The 22,986-nt window shown below is 30.6% G+C and overlaps 2 protein-coding genes across 2 annotated transcripts; one reads left to right on the forward strand and one right to left on the reverse strand.

Annotated features, from left to right (window-relative positions):
* Nucleotides 1–11,330: 11,330 nt before the first annotated feature.
* On the forward strand, nt 11,331–12,180 carry BDBG_07780 (uncharacterized protein; the record flags this gene model as incomplete). The annotated part of the gene is made up of 4 exons (XM_002621895.2): nt 11,331–11,516; nt 11,572–11,610; nt 11,701–12,075; nt 12,133–12,180. 4 exons carry the CDS (start codon nt 11,331–11,333, stop codon nt 12,178–12,180), a joined length of 648 nt encoding a protein of 215 aa, XP_002621941.1.
* Nucleotides 12,181–12,509: 329 nt separating this feature from the next.
* On the reverse strand, nt 12,510–13,193 carry BDBG_07781 (uncharacterized protein; the record flags this gene model as incomplete). Its single annotated transcript, XM_031723251.1, has 2 exons — nt 12,510–12,972; nt 13,033–13,193. 2 exons carry the CDS (start codon nt 13,191–13,193, stop codon nt 12,510–12,512), a joined length of 624 nt encoding a protein of 207 aa, XP_031580377.1.
* Nucleotides 13,194–22,986: the final 9,793 nt, after the last annotated feature.

Here is a 22,986-nt window from a genome sequence, read left to right on the forward strand (position 1 = left end):
CCTGCCACTTCTTACCCATGAAAGCCCCCATGTAATAGAGGCTGAGCCTAATTAGTAAGGCTTGGTGCGGGGTAGAACTCTCTACTGCAAGCCAAGCCACTAGTTAAGTGAGATCCTGCGAACACCCACCAGGGCCGGCATGAGGTGCCAATGTCCCACTATCCTACTGTGCACCCGTCAAGGTTCTAACGATATAGAGTCAAGCCTAATGTAGTGATTATACACTACTTAAGCAAGTCCCTAACTAGGGCCGCCATCGGAGCCTAGCTCCCCCCCAAATACAGGGAATGATTTTGAAAACCGCCCGACTAGCAGGCCTAGACGCGCATCTAGGCCCTAGACAGGGCACCCTGATAGGCTAGTGCCTGCAAGCTCACTGCCAACCCCTAATACTGGCAGGGAGGACTGCAGTCATCAAGCCTATGGTTAGTCCCTAACACGGGGCGAGGCCACGACGGCTGATTGGTAGGCCTATGGGCATCTAATGGGGCCGAGATCAGCAACCGGAAGCTTGGTGTGTACACCACCAAGTGGGCGGTGGCAGCCACTAACTAACACCCCTGGAAATTAGTGGCTGGCCTGAGAGGACGGACGCGGTGGTTGGTTAATTATAGGGGGTTAAATGTAATTAGCTTAAGATGTATCCTGCAGGTGGCTAGCACCTGTAGTCTTTTTCTGTATCTTTTTCTTTCAATTTCTTTCTATCTATCTATTTAATGTGTCTATCTTTGAGACTGTGTTCTTTCTCTCTTTTCTTTTGTCATGATATTGTCAAATGGTTTCAAAGTATTAAAAGATGTTAAAACACTGCAATTTGTAAACAGTTTTTATATTCTGGGCTGGAATTTTCTGATTTTGCATATCTGAAATTGATGAATGTACAATAGTTAACTTTACAGACATAGAAAAAACTCTGAGAACTAAAGTTCTTAGATAGATGTCATAGTCTCTGACTGTATACATCTATAATTGAAGAATAATAATAATAAAATCATCTATTACTTCTGAGTGTAGTGAATACTTTTCACTATCTTCTTATGAATTTTGTTCAAAAGTTTCAATCTCACTTTTACTTCTGATACTGAGAGATACTCTGTTCTCTGTATCTATTTAATATTCTGACTGTCTATCTCTCTTTTTAAAACATTGTTCACAATGTCACTGAGTAATAAAGAATTATATTCATAATAAGTATAGAAAGAAGATATCTTTAAGATTGCATTCTTTACATTATTATATACAAATTTAATAGTCAGAAGATATTTGAGTCAATCATTCTGATAATATAAATAGAACACTTGAAGATGCTGTTCTAGTATCTGATTCTAGTGTTCAGTCTGATTATCTATCTGTGAATGAAAAGTAATACTGAGAAGATATCTTATCATAAGATAATAGTAAAAAGCTGACTAGTATTTACTGATAAAGAGAGATTCTTAATTTGTTATTAATAATTTCAGAGCACTGTGATTATAAATAATGATATCTAAAAACAGGTCAGTTAATTCAGAGGCTTTAATCTTTTTATAAGTAGAAATATATCTAATCATCTTTATAAAGCAGTTAATAATAATTAAAATTAAGTTATATTCTTTGACTCTTGTTAACTTCAGCAGATCAACTATGAAATTTATCAATAGATTCTGTTATAAGCTCTTTGAAACAGACAGTGATATCAACTCACTGTATTACTTATACTATGAGATCTTTATTCTTTAATAGATATTATAAGTTTTAATATACTCTTTGACATCTGCTCAGAGCTTGTCTTAAATATATTTATATTTTAGAAGCTTCTCAGTCTTCTCTAACTTAAAGTATTCTGTATGAGAATCATTATAATGAATTCTCAATAACTTCTAGTATATCACTCTACTATAAGAAATGAAGACTGAATTATTCAGCAGTAGAAGTTTATATTCTTCTAGTTATTAGTAACTTGATTTCTTAGCAGTATTACTCTGCTCAGAGTCTGTCTCTTTCAAGTTTAAACTGAATTCTTTCTTCTTTAACTTCTGAATTCAAGCTGTAGTAGAGACATCTCTCTTCTGTAACTTATTAATGAATTTCAAAAGTAGTCAGATTGAAAGATTGTAGACTATTTCATTCTTTATCAATTCAATGATAGTAAGATATGATATGAGAAGCTTATAATCTTCAGTATCAGTTCTCTACAGAGACTCAGATTTTCTTTCATCTTCTATACTGAGTTATACAGCTGCCTTATCAGTGTCATTTTCAAGTTTCAGAGAATCTCAATTCTCTGCAGTTAGCTTCTTCTGCAGTAATGACAGAGATTCTTTTGTAGAATTCTTCTTCACATCAATGATATTATAATCAGACTGTTTAGATAATGTATTAATAAGATTAAGCTGATCTGAATAATATCAGATATAGAAATTATACTCTGAAAGCAGCTCTGCTCATCTGACTTGATATTCTATCAAGCTCTTTGTTATCAAGAAGTAATGCAGATTTATATAATCAGTGAGAACTTGCACTGAGTACTTACTACTCTGAAGATAATATTGTCAGATTTTAAAGAATTTGACAATTATTAACATCTTCTAATTATAAGTATCATATCTTCTCTGTATAAGTGATAACTTCTTGAAGAAGAAGATCACTGATCTTTATTCATAGTATCTTATAGACTCTGTAAAAAAGTCTTCTCTCACAGACAATTCATTATCTGTTTTCTCAGAAGTGATTATTCTCTAATTCTTTCAATATTGAAAGATCTTCAGTGTCAACTATGAAAAGATTTCACAGATCTTATTCTCAGATGCATCAGTCTCATACTGACTGAGTAAGTTGAGATTAAAGTGATTCAGTATTGTGATATCTGTAAAAGCTTGTTTCAATTCTGTAAACATCTGCACAGTGTCTTGAATAAGAGTAAATAGTCTCATTTTTCTGTCTTTCATACTTCTCTTTAACAGATCTGTAAGAGAAACAGTAATCTGTGAATATATATAGATAAATCATCTGTAGAAATTTACAAATTCTAGAAACATCTGTATCTTACAGTATATCTACAGCACTGGTCAGTTCTTAATAATAAAGACTCAGCTTCTGTTCATTGAAATGTCATTCATCTTAATAATATAATCTAAGAAATCAATCTTCTGCATGTAGAATGAGCATTTTTCAGTGTTTACATAGAGTTAATACTGTCTTAAGTAACTCAACACTTCTCAAATATGAGTATCATGTTCTTCCTCTGTTTTTGAGAAGATTAGAATGTTATTCAAGTATACTATATAGAAGATATTGACAAGACCTCATAGTATCTCATTTATATAGATCTGAAAGATGGCTGAAGTATTACAAAGATTAAAAGATAAAACAAGATATTCAAAATTGCTGTACTTGATATAAAAAGCTGTTTTTCAAATATCATCTTCATTAATTCTGATTCTATAATAGATATTCTGTATATCAATCTTTGAGAATATCTATACTTCAGATAATTGATTGATCATCTCATTAATTAATAATAATAAATAGTAATTCTTAACTGTTATCTTATTGAGACCTCTGTAGTCTACATATATATATAGTCTATTATTCTTCTTGAATACAAAGAGTATAGATGTCTCTGCTGAACTCTTTGATAAATATATTCAGTTCTTTGATTGTGCTTCTTCAAGATATTTGTACAGAACATTCAATTTCTTTACAGATAAGTTGTAAAGAAGTCTGTATAGTGTTATTACATTATCTTCAAGACAAATCTTATATCATATCTTGATGTTAGAAACCTTCATCACTTCTCTTTCTGAAAAGATATTCTTAAAATCTGTAAAGAGATGTTGTGTATATCTGTCTTTAATAATGAATACTGCTGCTAATCTTGCAGTAAGAGTGATGACTTTTTCATCTATTCTCAAGTCTTAATCACCTGCTACATAGTATATTAACTCAATCTTTTTCTCAAGATTTTTCTGATGAAACTCTTCAGATTTCTCTATTACTATCTCTTCATCAGTGAGACAGTACTGTTATATCTAAGTGACTCAGTCAATGAGAGAATTGTTTTCTCTCAATTATAAAAGATCTAGAATGATGTTCTCATCTATAATATTAACTATGTGAAGAAGTAGACTGCTTTTCTTGAAGATTTCTTCTGAGTCTGTGATTACATACTTTGCTTGAATTATACTAAAACAGTGATATTTTATTTCATCAGTAAATTTTATATAATCTGACAGATCTATCTTCTTTCAACTCTTCATCAAAGAAAAGAAATAGAATATGAAGTTAATATTTATCTCAGAGTTGAGTAGATATCTCACTGATATCTTCTCATTCAGAGTATACATTGTAATTGTAATATAAACTTGAAGATATGAGAATTATTAATTCTTTTCTTTCTCTTCTTTATCTTCTGTGAATATGTTTGTCAGAAGAGAAGTTAACTTTGAGAAGATATCTTCTCAGTTTCTTTTCTTCTTTAGCTTCTTATAATTACTGATATAGTAATTACCAGCTCTGCAGTTGAAATAGAGATCTTTATCAAATCTTTTTTAACATTTCTTTACAGTGAGTGAAGAATTAGAATACTTGAAATTCTTCTTTACTTTCTCTGCACTGAAGCTGTTATAACACTGTTTAAATTCTATTATTAATTACTTAGAAGAGATCTTATTAATCTTTTTCTTAAAGAATTGATTATTTAAATAGATTTAGAAAGTCAGATTGACAAGCTCAGTGTAATTAATTAATAAACTCTGATATTATGATATTATTATTCACATCTTATAAGTCAGCTTTGTAAGATAAAGCTGTATTTTTAATTGATTCAAATCATCAGTTAATTTCTTCTATTATTTTTTAAATCTTGTATTGAAATTGAAAGAATTTTCATTATTTTATTAATATAATAAGTTGAACTACTGTGCTACTGTGAAGCTGTAGTTACAGTGATCTTTGATTTAATTCAGTAGAAAGTTCTTGAATTCTTCTCAAGTTATAACAGTATTGATACACTCAAGCTCTCTCTTCTTAATAGCTTAAGTAGTCACAGAGATGTCTTTAAGAAGATTGATGATGTATATTACTTATATCTCATGAGTATTATACTGACTCAGATTAAGGTGAAATTTCTGTTCAAGAATACAGATAAAGCTGTGAAATTCAGATAAGATATTTCTCTTATATCTTAAAGAATCTCTGATCTTAATCTCTCTATCTTCATAATAGATGTAGGTGTGTAGAGGCCGCAGTGATAACAGAGTGATTGAAGAGCTTATGTTAAAATATGCAGTAGATTCAGAAATCTTGAATTTCTGCTGAGATAGAGATGTACACACTCTAGAAGATAGTGTAGTATTTCTCTCAGAGAATGAAATTAAGTCAGTCTCAGCATAGATGCATAAAGTCATATCAGTCTGTTAAAGCTCAACTAATTTAAACATATAATCAGCTCAAGTGATTTAAATTGTAATATAATAAAACTGAAACAGTGACTAGTCAGCAGTGTTATATAGAGATAGTTGTTTAGAAAGTTATATAAGTGAGCTTGACTATCTTACTTAAATAGTGAGCTTGTAGACTACAGAGTTATTATAAGAATATCACAGATATAATACTTAGTATACTAAGAAGATTGTATAAGATATGCAGTAACTCTTGTATATATTTCAGTAGAAGAAAAAATGAATTACTGACTTCTTTGATAGAGAGTCAGTATCTAGCTATTCTATATAGATAATAAGTGAATACTCTTCTTTCATTTCATAAGTGAGAATAGCTGAAGTAATATCTCAGCAGTGTCTTATTATCAAGAAAGAGTAATCTGCTGATCTTATATAGAAGTGAGATTCTTATATTCATCAATCAGATCTTTCTATGATATATTCAAATAATGTCATAGAGTGATTGAAAACCAGTTCAGACAGAATGAAATCATCCGCATGAAAGTAATAAGCCGTGTGAAACCGCAACAGAGTCTTGACGCGACCGGGAGCGTGATAGTAATATAGACTCTGATATCACTGCAGTATACAATCTTGTATAATAAATACTCTGCTGTTATAAGAATTCTCTAATCACTCAGTAAGCTCTAAAGTGAATAATTTCTCTCTTATTATTAAATTTTCAATTATATATTTATTTATCTGTAAGAATATTCATTTCTGAGATCTTTTTAATAATAATATATATCTTCTTCTATTCAAATATCTTAATCTTCTTTTTCATTATTTCATATCAATAGTCTCAGTCTGAGCTTCTCTTAGCTTCTATTAGTGTAGTTGATCAGTCTGTCAGAATACTTAGAATAGAATTATTCTTATTAACAGAGTCTTCAGACTCTTTATTTATAATAAGTTGTATCTTATTATCTAGAAGATAGATTGAATTAATTACACTCTTTAAATTCTTATTAATAATTATCTTTAAAACATCTGACTTTTTCTTTACTAGATATTATAGTAAGCAGTGCTGTCATTTCTCTCTGACATTCAGAATATTCAATTCATTAGATAATTCATTGAATTTTCTCACTGTATTTACAGATGTATTTACACTCATGTCAAGAGCTTCATTATTACTATTATTATTATTCTTCAATTATAGATGTATGCAGTCAGAGACTCTGACATCTATCTGAGAACTTTTAGTTCTCAGGGTTTTTTCTATGTCTGTAAAGTTAACTATTATACATTCATCAATTTCAGATATGCAAAATCAGAAAATTCCAGCTCAGAATATAAAAACTGTTTACAAATTGCAGTGTTTTAATATCTTCTGATACTTTGAAATCATTTGACAGTATCATGACAAAGGAAAAGAGAAAAAGAACACAGCCTTAAAGATAGACACATTAAATAGATAGATAGAAAGGAATTGAAAGAAAAAGATAAAGAAAAAGATAAAGTAAAGAGAGACTGTAACAAAACAAATTATTAAAAGATAGTGTATAGCTGTTTTAACAGACTATATCTGATTGATTTCCTTCTTTTCATATTCAGATAATTCTGAATTTAGTCATTTTCTTATAGCTGCTTGAGTTTCTGATAGAAAGTCTATTAAGTATTTAATTCCTGTCTCAGTTAAGAATAAGAATCTTATATTTAATTAATTTAGATTATACTTCTCTTTCAATCTGACTCTGAGACTATTGTATAATACACAGTGCATTACAATATGCTCAGAATTCTCATTTGCATTGCAGAATGAGCATTCTATTGAGTCAAATCTATCATTAAATCTTTATATATAAGATTTGAAATAGCCATGTCCTAGTTTCAGCTGTATTATAGATGAGAATATTTTCTTTTTACATTTAATTGAACAAGATTTTTACTTGAGCTTTGTTTCAAATCTTGAATAATGTATACTCTTCTTTTATTTCTGCCAGCTTTCATTTCACTTGTCTAAACAAGATTCTTTTATTTTTCTCTTTATAAAAGATCAGAAGATAATTTTTTAAATAGATCTGCTTAATTCTGCACTCTTTTTTACAGCTGAATCAGCCAATTCATTGCCATGAATATTCATATGAGCAGGAACTCAGTGCAGATGAATTATCAGCTTTGATGTTCTTCTCTTTTGAATTTTCAAAACAGAGTTTAAGATCAGTTCAAGATTCATTTGATCATTATAAATCTGACTATTTCTAAGTCTTTTTAAAGTAGCTTGACTATCAGAGAATATTCATGCCTCTTTCAAACTATTTCCTCTTTTATGAGATTTTATTTCTATGAGTTTGAAAGCTTTCACTATTGCAAATAGTTCTCAAGAGCTTCATTAAATATAACATCTCATGCAATCTCAAGATAATATACAACAGAATCTCACATATAATATTAGTATAATTCTTGATATTTAATTAGCTATTATTTCTTATCATCAGTTCTATCTGTGAGCTTATTCAATACTTTTAAATTTTTCTTATAGATCTTACACTCTTATCTCTGTATTTAATGAATAGAAGATAGTATCTCAGTTCATACTTTAAAAGATATAAATAATGTTTCTTTCTTACATTTAAATATCTTTATTAATGTTGAGAATGTGTTGATCATTATAATTATAACTTATATTACTTTATCTCAAAGTTCTCTTTCTAATTTACTATTAAATAGTAGACTTTATATCTTTTCTATAACTATTTAATTTGTATATTTCACTGAATCATTTAATTGTGATGTATCAGATATAGTTATTTTATATATTATTTCTTTACTCTGACAGTAGATCTTAAGTTCTTGACTTTTAAACTCTTTTTCATTATCTCAGTATAGAGTTTCAACTCAATATTATATAATTATCTTAATACTTATAATAATGTTTATTAATCTTACAGTAGATTCTCTCTTTCTTATTATAAGAATTACTCATCTATAACAGATTATATTATTTATTATACTTAATCAGTAGCTTGTATTCTCTCTAGTAAGAGTGTTATTTCTGTTAAAAAGTGTTTTTTCATTCTCTGTCAGATCAATGAAGAATCTCATTATCAGCTTAATAACTTATATTATAGATATAAAGATTGAATATATTATTTTTTATCTGAACACAGACTTTACAGAATGATAAAGCTTATTAATTAATAATTCTTATCTCTAGATATGAATCTACTACTATTTTTATAATATCTGTAGAATTTAGATATTCTAGCTTTTAATATTATTATATTATTATAAGTTCTATAATCTTTATATCATTTCTGTCAGATAGTGTTAATATTATGTCATCTTTTATCTGTAATGTATTCACAGATTTAAAATCATTATTAAGTATAGTAAACTGAATTAAGTCTCTGTATATAATCAGCCTTTTCATCTCATAGATATTATTCTCATTTAATCTTGTTATAAATGAGAACATGCAGTTAGAAGATATAATCAATATAGTATAATTATTCTTATATATCAACTGCTTATAGATATAACTCTGATATATAAGCTTACTCATACTTATAAAATTCACTTCTAACTTTAAGACATAGCAGATATTATTTAATAGTATATTCATCTCTTTCACTGAAATCTTCATATCTTCAATAGCTGCAGTAAGAACTACTGTTTTATCTACTATTTTCAATATTACTTTTATCTTCTGAGATTTTATTATAATAAAATCTCTGTGAAGTGTGATATAAGCACTTAATTCAGAGTCTAGAATTCAGATATCTTTTTCTATCTAATTACTTACATAGATCTTTTCTTTGATACAAAATACTTACTTTATAATATTATAAATAGAAGTAGTATCTGTATTCTCTACATTCTTGTCTTTATTCTTGTTTCTATTGATGTTGAAATTTAAATTCAAAGAATGTTTCTCAGAGTATTTCTTTTAACAGTCAGTCTGAATATGATCAATCTTTTAATAATAATAGCAGATTCTCACATCATTATCTCTATATTCAGATTTGAATTCAGTGTTCTTGTTCTTATCATTATCTTTCTTATTCTTATCTTGAGTGTTATTTGCAGGATTTTTCATGAATTCAGTACTACTATTTTCTACAGTAGAAAGTTATAGAAGTATATTATAGTATAATCTTATAAAGTCTTTTTCTAAAGATCTTGAATTATTCTTATCAATCTGATTCATTCTATTCTTTATAAAGAATGTTCAATCTCTATTAACTTTTATTAGTAATCTATTAAAAAACATAATATCTTTAATCTTATATCTCAGATGAATATAATCAGTTCTGATAATAATTAATTATTTAATAAAAGCTCTGTCAGATTCTTTACTTTTAAAGATTATTTTAATAAGCTCTTTAAACAAATGAGTTCTATATATAGTAGATCTTTCAGAAAAGTTATTCTCTATAATAGTTTATAGAGTATAAGCTGATAATTTAAACTTCTTAAGTATAGTGAAATGAGTTTTAATCTGTAAGATAATTGTAAATCATATATAATTATATAATTAAAAATTATATTCTTTTCAGAAATATTATATATTTATAGTAATATTCTTATTAAGATTATTATCTTTAAGAATATTATCAGTTTTAGACTACTTTACAGTTAAAAGAATTTTCTCTCTTTATATTAAGTAGTTAATAAATTCAGTGAGAACTATTAATCTTTTAATAAGTTTTACTTAACTTCTAAATTCTTTAAGAACTTTTATTATAATAAATATCTTCTCTTTTTATTAAAGATATTTTATTAGATCTACTTCTATTTTATTATCTATAGAGTTATCTCTACTAATCTTTATTTACTTAATCTTATACTGAAGTCTTGTAATTTCTAGTCTTATATAAGTCTTCTCACTTACTAAGCTATTATTATTTCAGTTATTTAAGTCTCTTATATTATCTGATATCTCACTGATATCTTTAATTAAATCTTTATATTTATTAAACTTATCAGACTGTTTCTCTGTGATAGTTTTATCTGACTTAAACATCTCAGAAGCTGTCTTCTGATTTATTATTAATATTAACAGTAATCTGTGATCTTATGTTTACTACTCTGACATTTTCTTATTTCTTTATCTTGAAGACATGTATTCTTTTATTAAGTCAGATATTCTCTCAGATCTTAGATTAATCTAATTAATTAATAAATTATCTAGACACACTTGTAATAATGTGTGAAGATGTCAATTTAGCATGTTATTGCAGTTATTCATTGCTTGTGAAGAGCTTCATAATCTCTTGAAGAATAATGTTGTTGTGTTGTAATGATTACTACACCTACCCTAGTCACGTGCCACCCCAACCTATTCATTTAGGTAACTCGCGTAGTTAGATTACAACACAACACAACAACGTTATCCTCCAAGATCAATCGCCTGGTTTTGTCTGTATTTACGTACACCTCCTCTTCCAAGGTCGGCCAATTCCCACCCGCTATTCAAGGTGGGGGGAGATCACATGTCAAAACTATTTCAGTTTATAGTCTACCAATATCTAGGAAGAGTGAAGAAGATCATAACATAAGACAACAAGAGTGAAAATGAAGGGTCCCTGAAGCAAGGGAAAATATGTAAATCGCAGCCGGAAGCGCCATGCTGGACCATGTTTCCCGCGTGACATCTTAGGAGCAACGGGCTGGACAAGATGGGGGAAATTAAATAAGAACATCAGTAAGCCTTTTTACGATTACACAAAGAAGTTTGTTCCCTTTTCGGTTCAGTCACATGACATGTGGCAACTTGGCGCTCAGCCGGGAACAACCTAATTCCGGACATGACGCCTGGATGACGAGTTTGCGAAACGGCGCTTCACATTCAGCATCTCACCTTCTTCCACCGGGGAAGTAACGGGGGTCATTCATTATACAGCTCCAAATGTTTTGGCAACATCTGGAACTTACCTGGCTATCTTCGGTTTCTTACCCGCCCTCATGCCTGGGCGCACCAGTCTGCCTCGCGGCCCAGAGGGTACCATCTACGAGGCGAGCGGATTCGACGACGATTTAAGGATTGAGATTGATCCCACAAAGATCAAGTTTATCAAAGAGCTGAAAACATCAGAGGTGTCATCAATATTCCATGTGAACTATGATGGCATGCCCCGCGTTCTGAAAGTTGTAGGTGCCTTGGTTATCAGTGCATCTCAAACGCACCAGCTCTGACCCTGTCTAGTTCCACAATGATGAAGATGCTGGGTATGCTGATGATGAGGTCCGTGACTTGAATCGCGCTCGCTGCGAAATCCGGGCTTATTGCAGCCTCAAGTGATCTGGCATATGTGACAGGGGCTATGTGCCACAGTTTTATGGATACACACTATCCTTGCACCCAACTGCCCTTGTCCCTCATCTGGATGCCTTTCAACACGACGCTGGCCTCTCAAGTGCAATTTTGATGGAATACCTGCTGAATCCTTTGATAATGAACTGCATCACTTATAGCAAAGAGCGAATGGCCAAGGCAGTCAAAGACATTCAACAGATACATTCAGCTTTGGTTGAGCACAATGACCCTTATCCCAAAAATATTATGATTGTTCCTGACGACCCGGAAAGAGTTGTGTGGATAGATTTTGATGTTGCAATCACTTACCCTGATAGCATCTACATTGAAGATAGGGAACATGGCTGGATTGAGATTGAAACTAGGCGGGTTGAGAGTGTTGAAGTGAAACTTGTTGGTGCCTCAGACAATGTTTGCTCCTTGTTTCCTTGCCACTGACAGATTTTACAGGCAGATGATCAGAAACAGGGTCTCCCCCCGAATACAAAATATTACTAGGATGACGGTTCGTCCACACACGCATACAGACCGACCCCAAGAGCATCACACCCTTCCGATAGTGAGGAACCAGGAAGTATGTATCTGTCTATTGGTCAAGTCTCACGAAGACCAAGCGATTCGTGTACCAAGCTATAAATTTTTCGCATCCCTCATCTCTACACTCTTTCCATTTCAATTGTACCTACCCAAACGATCGTAGACCCAGTAGTCGGAATAGTTTAGGGAGCCGTGGTATAACAAAAAATGAGAGCGAGAGAGGAGAGGCAGGAGCTCTGGAAATTTTTAACGCCCTAGCATGTCGCACAATATACAACCTCTGTAGTGTTCTATAGAAGCTGCCAGTCATCATCCACTGCACCCAACATCCCGAGATACCAAAGTCCCATAAGAACGGTCAAACGCCCAGGCCCTCCTGCTTCCCATGGTATGGCCCGTGCTACCAACAGGTTGCCATTCGCATCGAGTCTCTTAATAGGGACCAATTCAGTATCAGTTAGGGCAAAGCCGTACCGCGCGTTGTGCTGTTTCATGTAGAAGTTGATCTGTGACAGAACCTGCAAATACTCCGTGCGATCTATCTGCGACTCCGCTGCTGCCCAGTCAGATCCCCATTTCCATGACACCTTTAGGTCTCCTGGACAGCGATTTGGGGAGGAGTTGAGAGTACTGCCGGCTCGGAAAAAGGCGATATCAGGACGGAAGTTGTTGATAATTTGAGCTGCATCACCTATGTCAACTGTGATGAGAGTAAGATGCAGATTGGCAAGCTGAGGTGCAAGATGCTGGAAACTGCTTCGCAGCGCACGGCGTAGTCAACTTTGAACATAGGTAGTGAAACGGACTGCGAACATCGGCTCAGTGTTTATAGGCTGTGGAGGAGAGTTCGGCATTGGTTCATTCTCAATTTGCACTTGCTGAAGCAAGGTCCCATAAAGCTGCATAATATGGGCGTAGGTGAATTCAGACCATTGACCAAACGCTGTTGATCTGCCTCCAACTATATTGGTCATTTGTCGTGTTGGACGTTTTGTTAGTTTCTTCTGTAGGGAGCCCCGGCGGTGCCACCATCAAATAGTCCAGAAGTCTCTGAGTGTTGGCCATTATCAATTCTGCTCTCTTAGAAATAATGACCATGGAAAGCGAAACGTCTCCATCTGTGGAATATCACAGCGCTTTATCAGCCCAGCCAATGCTGGAAGCGCCGTAATTACCCCACCTACCTTGAGCTTCGCAAGATCCGTGCATAGCCCTCAGCGAATCGATAACACTGTCATCCCTGCACTGACATGGTATCTGGCATTTCCTCCGGCCAATGGAGTTGGGACACGTGGATTGTATTGCGGTGGGTATGCGGAACTTGTGGAAGGTGTAAAGCTTGTGTGATTGAAAGGTTGCTAGCTTGGTGTATACAGAAAACTTGACCTCGCTAAGTGCGCCACTTGACCTCGTTATGTAAGCTGACCTCGCAAATGTGGCCCGTGCCACTACCTGACCTCGCTCAATACATCTTTTCTTGTAATTTGAAACCACTCAATTATTTACCATCAATTCTACAATCAATTCAAAATCAATTTAAAATCAATTTAAAATCAATTTAATACTGAAATTATTCTTGAATTTAATAATAAAGTAAGTATTTATATAATTTACACTGAATTGATTATTAATTGATTTTCAATCAATTGTTAATTACTTAAATATATAGATTAAATTTATTTTTATTACTATAATTAATTAATAATCAATTCTATAATTAATTCAAAATCAATTTAAAATCAATTTAAAATTAATTTAATACTGAAATTATTCTTGAATTTAATAATAAAGTAAGTATTTATATAATTTACACTGAATTGATTATTAATTGATTTTCAATCAATTATTAATTACTTAAATATATAGATTGAATTTATTTTTATTACTATAATTAATTAATAATTAATTCAAAATCAATTCAAAATCAATTTAAAATTAATTTAAAATCAATTATTAAATATTTTTATCTTAATATATTTTAAAATTCTGTAAAATATCTCTTTATATTCTATATGAATTTATCTATTTATTTAATTAATTATGAATCAGTTATACATGCTTTTTAATTAATTAATGAGCTGAATGAATGAATAAATGAGTGAATTGAAAGATTAAAAGTCAATTACTAACTGATTATTACTGTATTATATGAGATCAGAGTTATAATTATATAATAAGATTATGTAAGAAATCCCGCTTCTCGCGGATTCTTTACCTCTATTTCTATCTCTTGTGTAATCAATAGGGCTAGCAGCCCTTGACTACACACAACTATATAGACTGAAGTTTATAAATACTATTCATAACTCAGCTTAAATACTATTATATATTTAATCTCTATATTTTATCTTTCTATCATGAATACTTTTAGTAATTAACAGTATATATCATATTAAGCTGCAAACATCTGAATAATTATCTGTGAGTACTTATTCTTACATTTCAAGCTCAGTCAGTCAGTAACTGTCTATTATAACTGAAAGAACTAGAAACTTATATACTTCAATTTCTATAAACTCTACTGCAGACACTCAGAAGCAGTCACTTAAATCATGAATAATCTCTATAAAAGAAGTCTCAGAGAACTTATTAATTACTTACAGAATATTATTCTTTATATCTGTGACAGAGAAACTCTCTGAACTCATAAATAAATCAATCTCAGTGAAGAACATTCTTGAGCATCTTCTATGAAATCAAGCTATTTTTCTATAAGAAATGCTTACTGTCTATAAACATTCTTAAACTGAGTCTTTAGATATAATCTTCAGAGACATCTATGAACTGAAAAGAAACTTTCTTAAGCTGTAACTACTTAAGATTACTTATCAAATTATAATCTATAAAAGCTTTTATAAGTTTGTATTTGAAATTGACTCACAAGCTCAGCTGTGTAATATAAAAGATAAAGAAGCTGTTATTTATATAATAATAGATCTCTATTACACTGAAGCTAAGAACTGACTGAATTATCTAGAAAATGATTATAAGAGATCTCACTGATCTGTTCTTAAGATCTATCTAAAGAATAAGTTGAGAGACTCTGTAAACTGAATAAAGAACATCTGAGCTATAATCATCAATATTAGAAAAAGAGGTAAGAAATCTGATAAAGACTACTCACAGTGCTTTATAAAATTATGATATGAATTGAGATCTGTGAAACAGGCTCTGAACAAGATCTGATATGATATTATAAAGAGACTGAATAAAGATATATAGAATAAGCTTATTAAGTAAGACTCTAAGTTCTTGACTCTGAAGAAACTGATAACTCTTATTCATTACTTACAGATCACTGTGAGAGTTATAGATCTGTAGAGAGTGAATCACTAACTAGCTCTGCAAGAGTCAGAATAACAGAGAACAGATTTGCTAGAAAAAGATAATAAAACACAGAGAGATTCATGTCTGACTGCTGAGTAAAGAGAGAGAGTTTTACAAGCTCTTATAAACAGAGTATATAATAGAGAGACTAAGAAAAAGAAACTCTGCTTTATCTGTTCTAAATCAGAATATCTTCACACAAACTGTTCAGATAAATTAAAATAGAAATTTAAGAAGTTACAGACAGAGTCAGTAACAGTCTTCTTAAGAGTCTTGAAGCTGACATCTGAATCTATTACTTTCTTAATGAAAATACTTGCTTACAGAAAGAGATTGTAAGAAATCCCGCTCCTCGCGGATTCTTTATCTCTATTCCTATCTCTCATGTAATCAATAGGGCTAGCGGCCCTTGGCTACACACAACTATATAGACTGAAGTTTGTGAATACTATTTATAACTCAGCTTGAATGCTATTATATATTTAATCTCTATATTTTATCTTTCTACTGTGAATACTTCTAGTAGTTAACAGTATATATCATGTCAAGCTGCAAACACCTGAATAATTGTCTGTAAGCACTTATTCTTATATTTCAAGCTCAGTTAGTCAGCAACTGCCTGTTATAACTGAAAGAACTAGAAACTTATATACTTTAATCTCTGTAAATTCTACTGCAGACACTCAGAAGCAGCTATCTGAATCATGAATAATCTCTATAAAAGAAGTCTCAGAGAACTTATTAATTACTCACAGAACATCATTCTCTATATCTGTAACAGAGAAATTCTTCAAACTCATGAATAAATCAATCTCAGTGAAGAATATTCTTGAGCATCTCTCACAGAATTAAGCTATTTTTCTATGAGAAATGCTTACTGTCTGTAAACACTCTTGAACTGAGTTTCTAGACATAATCTTCAGAGATATCTATGAACTGAAAAGAAACTTTCTTAAGCTGCAACTACTTAAGACTACTTATTAAATTACAATCTATAAAAGCTTTTACAAGTTTGTATTTGAAATTGACTCACAAGCTCAGCTGTGTAATATAAAAGATGAAGAAGCTGTTATCTATATAATAACAGACCTCTATTACACTGAAGTTAAGAACTGGCTAAATTATCTAGAAAATAATTATAAGAGATCTCACTGATCTGTTCTTAAGACTTATCTAGAGAATAAGTTAAGAGACTTTATAAGTCAGACAGAGAACATCTGAGTCATAATCACTAATATTAGAAAAAGAGATAAGAAATCTGATGAAGACTACTTACAATATTTCATGAAATTATAATATGAATTAAGATCTGTGAAAACAGAGTTCTGAAATAAGATCTGAATAATAATATTCATGAAGAGACTGAATAAAGATATACAGAATAAACTCATTGAGTAAGACTCTAAGTTCTTAGCTCTGAAGAAACTGATAACTCTCATTCATCACTTATAAATCACTGTGAGAGTTACAGATCTGTGAAGAGCAGATCACTGATTAGCTCTGTAAGAGTCAGAATAACAGAGAACAGATTTATCAGAAAAAGATGATAAAATATAGAGAGATTCACATCTGACTGCTGAGCAGAGAGAAAGAGTCTTATAAGCTTCTATAAATAGAGTGTATAATAGAGAGACTAAGAAAAAGAAACTCTGCTTTATCTATTCTAAATCAGAACATCTTTATACAAACTATTTAAACAAATTAAAATAGAAATTTGAGAAGTCACAGACAGAGTCAGTAACAGTCTTCTTAAGAGTCTTAAAGCTGATACCTGAATCTGTTACTTCTCTGATGAAAATACTTACTCATAGAGAGAGATTATACTGCAGTACTGCTGCTCTATAAGTATGAAAAGTATTAATGAACTCAGAATCTCAGGTTACTGTAATATCTCTAAAGCTCACAGAGTGAATAAGCTGAAAGATGAAGACTGAGAATCTGCTCTTATAATAAGCAGAGTGCAAGAACTCAGATCTGAGAATTGAGAGACTTATAAGAGTTATTTTTAAATTGCAAGATCTCTCTGAAACCTGAAGAAGATTTATAGAAACTATGATTATCATGAATATCACAGATAACATGTACTTAAGACTTGTATGACTTCAAAGACATAATTCATATATAGCTGTTTATAAGTCAGGTTTATACTTCTGATCAGTGTTGATAGACTCACTTATAAAGATAGAATCAGTTAATACTACAGAGTTAATTAGAGAAGACAAGCTCATCTATATAATAACTTTATAAGTGTCTGAGAATCTCACAGTTATGAAAACTAAGCTTCAGATATTAGAGAAATACTGAGATCTTACAGAGATATTCAGCTCAGCTAAAACAGCTGAGCTTCTTTCTCACTGTAAAAAGAATCTGATAATAGATTTAATAGAAGAGTAGAAACTCTTCTGAGAATTAATCTATAAGCTCTCTTATTATGAGACAGAGGTCTTATAAACCTATGTGAAGAAGAATCTGAAGAATAACTTTATTCAATCTTCACAGATCTCTGTAGAAGCCTCTGTAATATTTATAAAGAAGAAGAATAAAGATCTGAGATTGTGTGTAGACTACTGTGATCTGAACTTCAAGATAATAAAGAGCTGTTATTCTCTGTCTCTGATTGAGAATATAATCAACTGTTTTATAAGAGCTATAATATTCACACAACTGAATGTGATTAATATATATACATAACTGTGAATACAGTCTGAGAATGAATGAAAGACTGTCTTTAAAACTGCACTGAAATTATTTAAATATCTAGTGATGTCTTTTGATCTGACTAATATCTCTATAATATTTCAGTCTTTCATTAATAAAACACTTCATGTATATCTGAATATCTTTGTAATAATATATCTGAATGATGTGATGATGTACTTTATAAAGAAGAAAGAACACACTGAGTATGTATAAAGTATATTAAAGATCTTAGATAAGGCAGAACTGTATATTAAGTTTATAAAGTACAACTTCAGTGCTTATTGAATTAATTTTCTAAAATATGTAATCACTGCAGATAATATTCAGATGAAATCTTTATAAGTTAAGACTATTCTATTATGACTGAAGTTAACTAGTATTCATGAGATTCAGATCTTTCTGAGCTTTGTGAATTTCTATAGATACTTTATCTTTGTATTCATGAGAATCTTCTTAGCTCTTACAGACATACTGAAGAATGAAAATAAGAAGAAGTCATTCTATACATAGAGAATGAAAAGATTGTTAAGAAGAAAGAACTGTGAGAACTTTCTTATCTCAGAAGCTTACAGAGTCTTTATAAGATTAAAACAGATATTTACAGATATAGTGATACTATTTCATTTTAATCTTTTACTCTTAATCAGATTGAAGACAGATATCTTCTTCTTTATAATTTCAGAAATAGTCTCATAACTACAGTTAAATGAGAACTGAGTTTCAGTGATCTTTTTCTTATAAAAGATATAATCTGTGAAGATTAACTATAACATTCATAATCAGAAGCTTCTTATAATAGTGAAATTCTTTCATTACTAATATTACTACTTTGAGAATCTTATAATAGTGATTACTATTAGAACTGATCATGATAGCTTATAATAGTTTACTTCAATCAAGAAACTCTCACAGTGATAGATTCACTAAGCTCAGAGACTGAGTGAATTCTGATTCAAGATAGAACATATCAAGAGAACTAAGAACTCAGTAGATAGATTCTCTCACAGATCAGACTATATTAAGAAGATCAGAATAATAGACACAGAGAGACTAGAGAAGACAGAAAAGCTTTATAAGATACTTAAACTAAGTGTTATAAAGAGATTGACTGAAGAGTCTCTCAATTCTTTATAAGAGAAGAAGAAGAAGAAAGAAAAGAAGTCTGTATAACTACTCTCTATAACACTGAGAGTTAACACTCTGAAGATTTCTATAAGAATTCTTGAAGAGAATATCTATAATCTGAAGAGTTTATAAGCTTTGAGAAGCACTGTGAAAGACCTGATATAAGAGAAAACAGAGTATAAGTCTTTATAAGATCTTCTATTCAGATTATCTAAACTATAACTGAAGAATGAATATGCTCAGTATATTCAGAAACTGCTTACAGCAGAGATCAATTCTACAGAAATAAAGAATTAAAGAGACTTAAATAATCTCTTATAAAGAGAGAACTGAATTTATATATCTATGAATAAGTTTCTATACATAGAACTTATTAAAAGATATTATAACTCTTCTTTAGTAAGTCATTTTATAGATACTAGAACTTATAAGTTACTTATAAAAAAATACTTCTGATCAAAGATATGAGAACTTATGAAGAAGATAGTAAATTCTTATACTATTTATCAGAGTTTATAAGTAGTGTGATTCAGATTATATAAAGAACTTACTTCTCTACTTATCTCATAAGAATCTTGAGAATAGCTAGAAATGAATACTCTTATAAGTCTCTCTAAAAGTAAGAACATATATAATACCTGCTTTGACAGTGTACTGATGATAGTGAATCACTTTATCAAGATAACACACTTTATATTCACTTATAAGAACTTGAAGTTAAAGAATTTAACTCATATCTTTATCTGCAATGTGATCTGATTATATAAGTTATCTATAAATATTATCTCAGATAGAGAATTAATCTTCATAGAAGAGTTCTGATCTGATCTGATAACTATATTAAAAATCTTATGAGATCTAAGCATAACTTTTCATCAATAGATAGATGATCAGATAGAATATCTAATGAGTATATTAAAACAGTATCTGTGATACTTTGTTAATTATAATCAGAATAACTGAGTACATTGATTATCACTTACAGAGTTTATATACAATAACTCAAAGCATGTCAGCACAGATAAAACTCTCTTTAAGATACTTACTAAGACTTATCTGTGAATAATCTTGATAAATCTGTGAGAGTATACTATAAAGTGTAATAATATCTGTGAACAGGCTGAGAGAATTCAGAATATCTGAGAGAAAGTCTGTAAATTCTTGAGAAAGGCTCAAGAGTATTAAAAGAGATACTATGACTTCAAGTATATTATAAAGAGTTTTAAGAAAGATAATAGAGTCTGACTAAGTTTAGAAAACATTATTATATAAAGATTTAGTAAGAAGCTGAATCTCTTATAAACAGAGTCTTATAAGATTATAAAGAAAGTTAGCTTATAGTTCTATAGATTAGAACTGTTATCTGAGTTATAAATATATAATGTTTTTCATGTCTCTTTACTTTATAAATATAAGAAATTCTTAGAAGAGAATTCTGTGACTCATCACTCTATTTATAAAGTATTAGAGAGTGAAAGAGAATATCAGATTAAAGAAATTATTAACTTAGAGAAGTGAGATTATAAGCTCTGATTCAAGATTCAGTGATAAGAGTATTCTGATAAGATGAATAAGTTCACTTGAGAATTATTCAGACAGATAAGATATCTGTAGAAGCTAAGACATGACTTTTATACTATAAATTCTGATAAGTCAGAATAATGTGATCTTTGCTAAGAACCTAGTTATGATAAAGATATTAATACTATCATTTATAAATTCTAGTCTATAAGATAATGAGTTTCTACTGAGATGAACAGTCTGCAGTGTATATAAGAGAAGAAGAAATCATATTCTTATTAAAGTTAAAAAACAAGAAAATAAACAGGGCTGTGAACACAATTTGAAGATCAATAAAGAAAAAATAAAGAAAATTCAAATTCATACTCTTAATATCTGTGACATTCAATCTCTTCATAACTATCAATTTTCTTCTTTAAAGAAGCAGAGAGTATTATATCTGTGATACAGACAATTGTTACATTTAGTGTGAAGATTATCAGAAATGCACAGACTTCAGAGAAGCTGAATATCAGAGTGTATGCAGTTGTAGCAGAGTCTTGAAGACTGATTATCTGCATGTGTGACCAGATACTTCTTATAAAGCTGTGTTCACTTTCTCAGTTATGCTGAAGTATTCAGCCTGGAAATAATTGAGATGTGAAGAGAGGGCTCATCTGCTCAGATTAACTTCCATCATAAATTCATGGCATTCACATTGCCTTGATTACCCGGGGACTCATCTCCCATTGACAATGGGATTGCGGAAATGCGCCGCGGCGCGAGGACCATTGATAGAGAACCTAGGCATATTCATATATACCTGGTCAGAGATTGTGTGAGCAGGGAAGGGGTAGTCATAGGCTCATGAGGCCGCAGAAGACACTGACAACACAGAGAGCTTTGTAAGAACTGTCAGCTAGAGTCTGTAAGAAATTACTTATAAGAAGACTTACAGTAAAGAAGAAAACTACACTGCTTAAAGTCAGAGACTGATCTGAGAGAGACAGAGAATTAGTCACTGGTCTGAAGATCAGATGCAGTGATGAGACTGAAGAGAGTAAAGATACAGTTATAAGCAGCAGTGTCTCTACTTCATCAGCTGATAAAAAGTAATCAGAGAAGTTATGAGAACACTCATGAGAAGCTCAGCAGCAGTCAGACATTATTTATAAAGATATTAAAATTAAAAAAATTTTTATTCTTGAGAAGTTCTTGAATTAATATACAGATATTATCAGAAACACTCTCTTTCTATTATCTAAGTGAAAATACTTCACAGATGAATGAGAATACTCACAATTTATAAGAATAAAAACTGTTACAGAAAAAGAGAAAAGAAGATGAGATTTCATAGACAGATCTGAGATATTTATACTACTTTAAAGAGATTTACTTACACTGTGAGTGATTCTATGAAACAGTCAGATCACTCTAGTAAATAAGAGTGATTATAAATTACAGATCTGAATCTTTCTATATAACTATAAAGAGTGATTACAGACTGTGAATATCTTGATTCTATAATTTTATAAAGTTGATGAAAGAATGAAAAATTCCTCACAATTCTACAGTATTAAAGAACAATGATTTATAAGAATGAGTGAAAGATTAACTTATGAATATTTCTCTTTGATAAGAGTGATCTCACAGAGAGTGATTCATCTGTGAGATGAATCTGTGTGATGATTATACAAGAATCTTGTGAAAATGATTAAGAGTTAACTGAAATTCTTCTATATAAAAGATATGAGATGAATCTGTATAATAGTCAGAGAAGAATCTGTAGATTACAAAGAATCTTATGAAATAAGAAACTGAGTGATAGACTCTTTTTTCTTTGTAATAATAAGAGATTTTTTTCTCACTGAGATTTTTTATAGATGTGAAGAGTTTTTAGTGAGTATTACTGCAGTACTGAGCTGATTCTATGAAGTTACTCAGTGAAAGACTTCATGAATGAAGTCTTAGAGAGGAAGAAATATATAAGAAATTCTGCTTCTCATAGATTCTTTATCTCTATTTCTATCTCTTGTATAATCAATAGAGCTAGCAGCTCTTGACTACACACAACTATATAGACTGAAGTTCATAAATACTATTTACAACTCAGCT

This window comes from Blastomyces gilchristii (genome assembly GCF_000003855.2).
Source record: "Blastomyces gilchristii SLH14081 genomic scaffold supercont1.20, whole genome shotgun sequence".
In the NCBI taxonomy this organism is placed as follows: Eukaryota; Fungi; Ascomycota; class Eurotiomycetes; order Onygenales; family Ajellomycetaceae; genus Blastomyces; species Blastomyces gilchristii.